General features: G+C 52.5%; 1 protein-coding gene across 1 annotated transcript in view; it reads left to right on the forward strand.

The window, feature by feature from the left end:
- The window catches only part of TASOR2 (transcription activation suppressor family member 2), a 32,134-nt gene extending 25,979 nt beyond the window's left edge, over positions 1 to 6,155 (forward strand). The window contains exons 12-13 of the mRNA XM_064656616.1: positions 4,340 to 4,454; positions 5,393 to 6,155. Coding sequence (XP_064512686.1) covers positions 4,340 to 4,454; positions 5,393 to 5,396 — 119 coding nt within the window. The 3' untranslated portion in view covers positions 5,397 to 6,155. The remainder of the gene's footprint in view (positions 1 to 4,339; positions 4,455 to 5,392) is intronic.
- Positions 6,156 to 6,894: the final 739 nt, after the last annotated feature.

Raw genomic sequence — 6,894 nt, forward strand, 5'->3', positions numbered from 1 at the left:
GGGAGGGAACGGGGAGGGGGATGTGGGGTGGGAGCTCACAGGTATGGGGATGTGGGATGGGAGCTCACAGGGAATTGGGGTGAGGGATGGGAGCTCACAGGGAAGGGAGTGTGGGATGAGTATGTCACAAGTGGGGGGTGTATGTCACAGGTGAGGTGTGTATGTCACAGGTACAGGGTGTGTATGTCACAGGTGAGGTGTGTATGTCACAGGTACAGGGTGTGTATGTCACAGGTACAGGGTGTGTATGTCACAGTTAAGGTGTGTATGTCACAGGTGAGGTGTGTATGTCACAGGTGAGGTGTGTATGTCACAGGTGAGGTGTGTATGTCACAGGTGAGGTGTGTATGTCACAGGTGAGGTGTGTATGTCACAGGTACAGGGTGTGTATGTCACAGGTGAGGTGTGTATGTCACAGGTGAGGTGTGTATGTCACAGGTGAGGTGTGTATGTCACAGGTACAGGGTGTGTATGTCACAGGTGAGGTGTGTATGTCACAGGTACAGGGTGTGTATGTCACAGGTGAGGTGTGTATGTCACAGGTGAGGTGTGTATGTCACAGGTACAGGGTGTGTATGTCACAGGTACAGGGTGTGTATGTCACAGTTAAGGTGTGTATGTCACAGGAGAGGTGTGTATGTCACAGGTGAGGTGTGTATGTCACAGGTACAGGGTGTGTATGTCACAGGTACAGGGTGTGTATGTCACAGGTGAGGTGTGTATGTCACAGGTACAGGGTGTGTATGTCACAGGTACAGGGTGTGTATGTCACAGGTGAGGTGTGTATGTCACAGGTACAGGGTGTGTATGTCACAGGTGAGGTGTGTATGTCACAGGTGAGGTGTGTATGTCACAGGTGAGGTGTGTATGTCACAGGTACAGGGTGTGTATGTCACAGTTAAGGTGTGTATGTCACAGGTGAGGTGTGTATGTCACAGGTACAGGGTGTGTATGTCACAGGTGAGGTGTGTATGTCACAGGTACAGGGTGTGTATGTCACAGGTACAGGGTGTGTATGTCACAGGTGAGGTGTGTATGTCACAGTTAAGGTGTGTATGTCACAGGTGAGGTGTGTATGTCACAGGTGAGGTGTGTATGTCACAGGTACAGGGTGTGTATGTCACAGGTGAGGTGTGTATGTCACAGGTGAGGTGTGTATGTCACAGGTACAGGGTGTGTATGTCACAGGTGAGGTGTGTATGTCACAGGTACAGGGTGTGTATGTCACAGTTAAGGTGTGTATGTCACAGGTACAGGGTGTGTATGTCACAGGTGAGGTGTGTATGTCACAGGTAAGGTGTGTATGTCACAGTTAAGGTGTGTATGTCACAGGTACAGGGTGTGTATGTCACAGGTGAGGTGTGTATGTCACAGGTGAGGTGTGTATGTCACAGTTAAGGTGTGTATGTCACAGGTGAGGTGTGTATGTCACAGTTAAGGTGTGTATGTCACAGGTGAGGTGTGTATGTCACAGGTGAGGTGTGTATGTCACAGTTAAGGTGTGTATGTCACAGGTAAGGTGTGTATGTCACAGTTAAGGTGTGTATGTCACAGGTACAGGGTGTGTATGTCACAGGTGAGGTGTGTATGTCACAGGTGAGGTGTGTATGTCACAGTTAAGGTGTGTATGTCACAGGTGAGGTGTGTATGTCACAGGTGAGGTGTGTATGTCACAGGTGAGGTGTGTATGTCACAGGTACAGGGTGTGTATGTCACAGGTGAGGTGTGTATGTCACAGGTGAGGTGTGTATGTCACAGGTGAGGTGTGTATGTCACAGGTACAGGGTGTGTATGTCACAGGTACAGGGTGTGTATGTCACAGGTACAGGGTGTGTATGTCACAGTTCAGGTGTGTATGTCACAGGTGAGGTGTGTATGTCACAGGTGAGGTGTGTATGTCACAGGTACAGGGTGTGTATGTCACAGGTGAGGTGTGTATGTCACAGGTACAGGGTGTGTATGTCACAGGTGAGGTGTGTATGTCACAGGTACAGGGTGTGTATGTCACAGTTAAGGTGTGTATGTCACAGGTGAGGTGTGTATGTCACAGGTGAGGTGTGTATGTCACAGGTACAGGGTGTGTATGTCACAGGTACAGGGTGTGTATGTCACAGGTACAGGGTGTGTATGTCACAGGTGAGGTGTGTATGTCACAGGTGAGGTGTGTATGTCACAGGTACAGGGTGTGTATGTCACAGGTGAGGTGTGTATGTCACAGGTACAGGGTGTGTATGTCACAGGTGAGGTGTGTATGTCACAGGTGAGGTGTGTATGTCACAGGTACAGGGTGTGTATGTCACAGGTGAGGTGTGTATGTCACAGGTACAGGGTGTGTATGTCACAGGTGAGGTGTGTATGTCACAGGTGAGGTGTGTATGTCACAGGTACAGGGTGTGTATGTCACAGGTGAGGTGTGTATGTCACAGTTCAGGTGTGTATGTCACAGGTGAGGTGTGTATGTCACAGGTGAGGTGTGTATGTCACAGTTAAGGTGTGTATGTCACAGGTACAGGGTGTGTATGTCACAGGTACAGGGTGTGTATGTCACAGGTACAGGGTGTGTATGTCACAGGTGAGGTGTGTATGTCACAGGTACAGGGTGTGTATGTCACAGGTGAGGTGTGTATGTCACAGGTGAGGTGTGTATGTCACAGGTACAGGGTGTGTATGTCACAGGTGAGGTGTGTATGTCACAGGTGAGGTGTGTATGTCACAGGTACAGGGTGTGTATGTCACAGGTGAGGTGTGTATGTCACAGGTACAGGGTGTGTATGTCACAGGTACAGGGTGTGTATGTCACAGGTGAGGTGTGTATGTCACAGGTACAGGGTGTGTATGTCACAGGTACAGGGTGTGTATGTCACAGGTGAGGTGTGTATGTCACAGTTAAGGTGTGTATGTCACAGGTAAGGTGTGTATGTCACAGGTGAGGTGTGTATGTCACAGGTAAGGTGTGTATGTCACAGGTGAGGTGTGTATGTCACAGGTACAGGGTTTGTATGTCACAGGTGAGGTGTGTATGTCACAGGTACAGGGTGTGTATGTCACAGGTGAGGTGTGTATGTCACAGGTGAGGTGTGTATGTCACAGGTACAGGGTGTGTATGTCACAGGTACAGGGTGTGTATGTCACAGGTGAGGTGTGTATGTCACAGGTACAGGCTGTGTATGTCACAGGTGAGGTGTGTATGTCACAGGTAAGGTGTGTATGTCACAGGTACAGGGTGTGTATGTCACAGGTGAGGTGTGTATGTCACAGGTACAGGGTGTGTATGTCACAGGTGAGGTGTGTATGTCACAGGTGAGGTGTGTATGTCACAGTACAGGGTGTGTATGTCACAGTTAAGGTGTGTATGTCACAGGTACAGGGTGTGTATGTCACAGGTGAGGTGTGTATGTCACAGGTACAGGGTGTGTATGTCACAGGTGAGGTGTGTATGTCACAGGTGAGGTGTGTATGTCACAGGTACAGGGTGTGTATGTCACAGGTGAGGTGTGTATGTCACAGGTGAGGTGTGTATGTCACAGTACAGGGTGTGTATGTCACAGGTGAGGTGTGTATGTCACAGGTGAGGTGTGTATGTCACAGGTGAGGTGTGTATGTCACAGTTAAGGTGTGTATGTCACAGGTACAGGGTGTGTATGTCACAGGTGAGGTGTGTATGTCACAGGTACAGGGTGTGTATGTCACAGTTAAGGTGTGTATGTCACAGTTAAGGTGTGTATGTCACAGGTACAGGGTGTGTATGTCACAGGTGAGGTGTGTATGTCGCATGTGAGGTGTGTATGTCACAGGTGAGGTGTGTATGTCACAGGTACAGGGTGTGTATGTCACAGGTGAGGTGTGTATGTCACAGGTGAGGTGTGTATGTCACAGGTACAGGGTGTGTATGTCACAGGTACAGGGTGTGTATGTCACAGTTGAGGTGTGAATGTCACAGGTGAGGGGTGTTTGTCACACTCAGGGTGTTTATCCCATGAGTTGCGGGGTTTGTGTCTCACACATCAGACACCCCCAGGTGTTGAATTTCCTGGGATGTGCTGGAGGAGGCACCAGGATCTCCTCATTTCCCCCCGTTCCTGCTGGAATCCCCCTCCTGGTTTCTGGCTCAGCCGTGCCAAGGGAACAGATTTTTGGGAGCCTCCTGCACTCCTGAATCTTGGGATCCCATGGATGGCATCACATCCCACCCTAACCCCGGCCTGACTGAGCCGAGGCTCTTTTCCAGGGGCTCTGCTCCCGCTCCCAGTCCACGGCACGGTGGGATTCGGGGATATTCTCTGCAGGTTTGGGAATTCTGCATCTGTTGGAATTCACGGGGCTGCTCCTTCCCTTGCAGAAAACCCCGGAGCGAGGAGGGAAGTCCTGGAGAGCAAAGGGATCCTGGTGGCCGACGTGGGCTCCTTCCTGGGCACCCTGCAGGGCGTGGCCGCTCCCTTCCGGAGGAGTTACTGGTGAGGAGGGAAAGCTTGGGAACAGTCCCAGAAATCTGGGAGCGGCCACTGGGTTCTTGGGAGCAACTCTTGGATTTTTGGGAGCAGCTCCTGGGTTATTGGGAGCAGCTCCTGGGTTGTTGGGAGCAGCTCTTGGAGTTTTGGGAGCAGCTCTTGGAGTTTTGGGAGCAGCTCTTGAATATTTGGGAGCAGCTCTTGGGTTGTTGGTAGTAGCCACTGGATTTTTGGGAGCAGCTCCTGCGTTGTTGGGAGCAGCTCCAGGATTTCTGGGAGCAGCTCTTGGATTTTTGGGAGCAGCTCTTGGATTTTTGGGAGCAGCTCCTGTGTTGTTGGGAGCAGCTCCTGGGTTGTTGGGTGCAGCTCCTCGATTTTTGGGAGCAGCTCCTTGGTTGTTGGGAGCAGCTTTTGGATTTTTGGGAGCAGCTCCTGGATATTTGGGAGCAGCTCCTGGATTGTTGGGAGCAGCTCCTGGATTTTTGGGAGCAGCTCCTGAGTTGCTGGGAGTAGCCACTGGATTTTTGGGAGCATCTCCTGGGTTTTTGGGAGCAGCTCCTGAATTTTTGGGAGCAGCTCCTGGGTTGTTGGGAGCAACTCTTGGATTTTTGAGAGCAGCTCCTGGATTTTTGGGAGCATCTCCTGGGTTTTTGGGAGCAGCCACTGGATTTTTGGGAGCAGCTCCTGGATTTTTTGGAGCAGCTCTTGGAGTTTTGGGAGCAGCCTCTGGATTTTTGGGAGCTGTGTCCAGCTGCTCCCGGAGCAGGGCAGGGATGTTTCCCAGGGTGCTGGATTCAGGATCTGTTGGCACTGAGGGCTGACTCCTGACTCCAGAGCTGGCAGAGCTGTGCTTGGGAGTGGGAAACACTCCAGTATTTTTCCTGGGAATCTCCTCAGGAGTGCGGGAGCGGAGCTCCAACCTGCGCCGCCTCTCTCTGTTGCAGGTGACAAAGCCCAGCCAGGACACGGCTCCTCCCCACGGTGGCACCAGTTGGGGCATCCCAACCCTTCCGGGACACCCCAACCCTTCTGGGACATCCCAACCCTTCCGGGACATCCCAACCCTTCCGGGACACCCCAACCCTTCTGGGACATCCCAACCCTTCCGGGACACCCCATCCCGGCGGATGCTCCGGGTGGCGCGGGAAGGGCCGTCCGAGTTCTACCCGGAAAACCTGACTGGGAGGTGGCCAATCCAACCCCCCTCCCCGGGGGTTTATTCCCTGTTCCGGGGGTTTTATTCCCTGTTGCGGCCCAGGACCGAGGTCGTTGTAACGCAGCAGGTTAATTATTGGAGCGTTTCCCAGCGGTTTTAGTGCCGCTGACATGGGAAGAAACAGGAAAATGGATTTCCAGAAAGCCGTTTTTACTTGAAGGAAGGTCGGGAAGGACAGTTAACCCCCCTCCCCACAGGGTAGTTCCTGTGCCCTGCCCTCCTACACTACATTTCAGCTCACCCCCCGTTGTCTCACGGTACCATTTCCCTGCTGGGACTCCATCCCGGCACATTCCAGCACCTGGAATTCCTGTAAATAGCCGGGATATAGGAATGAAATAAAAGCTCTTATTTATGGGGGCCGGGATGGAGACGCAGGGCCGGTGTTCGTCCTCTTCTATTTTGGGGTTTTTTTAAATGAGAGCGTTGCAGTTGTCCTTCTGTTGGGGACGGATTTGTAAAGAGTTTGAATAATAAAACCTCAAAACAAAGGAAGTTTGTTCTGTGTTAACTCCAACCTGGAGGCTCCCACCGGAAGGGGAGAGGGAACAACACGGTGGAGGCTCCTGGATGATCGGTCCCATCCTGCTTCCCAGGAATAACGAGGCTACAGCAGAGAGGGATAACGGGATCATTTAAGGGAAGGATTGTTTTCCACCTGCTCTGGGCCTTGGCTTTGGGAAGACTCGGCTCTGGGCACTGACCCAGCTCCAGGGAGGAAGCACAAGGCCTGGGAGAGCTGAAAACGGGAAGGTGGTTCCTGGAACTGCCACCCCGGGAAGGGGAAGTGCCAAAAGCCCCGGCAGGGAGGGGGAAGGGGCAGGTTTGGCTCAGCTTTGTGCCTGCGGTGGGGTCAGAAATCCCAGTTCCTCCTCAGCAGCAGCCTGGGAGCGGAGCAGCACTGGCCGGAGGGTGTTCCAAGGTATTTCCTCCTTTTTCCTGGCACTTGGCAGCACTGTGTCCAAACACAAGCCCTGCTCCTCACTGTCCAGCTGTGCCCAACAGCTGGATGGTCCAGGCTCCCAGGTCCCAGCCAGGGATCCCTAAGGAGCATCTCTTACCCAGGGAGAGCCCTGGAGAGGAGCCCCGAGAGCAGGAATTAGTTATTGCTGCTTCCAGCAAGTGCCATTCCCAGATGTGGCTGCGGGGAACAGGCAGGATTGTGCCATGGACAGCCCAGGCCGGACTGTGCCCATGGACAGCCCAGGCAGGATTGTGCCCATGGACAGC

Source organism: Pseudopipra pipra, chromosome 5, assembly GCF_036250125.1.
Source record: "Pseudopipra pipra isolate bDixPip1 chromosome 5, bDixPip1.hap1, whole genome shotgun sequence".
Lineage (NCBI taxonomy): Eukaryota > Metazoa > Chordata > Aves > Passeriformes > Pipridae > Pseudopipra > Pseudopipra pipra.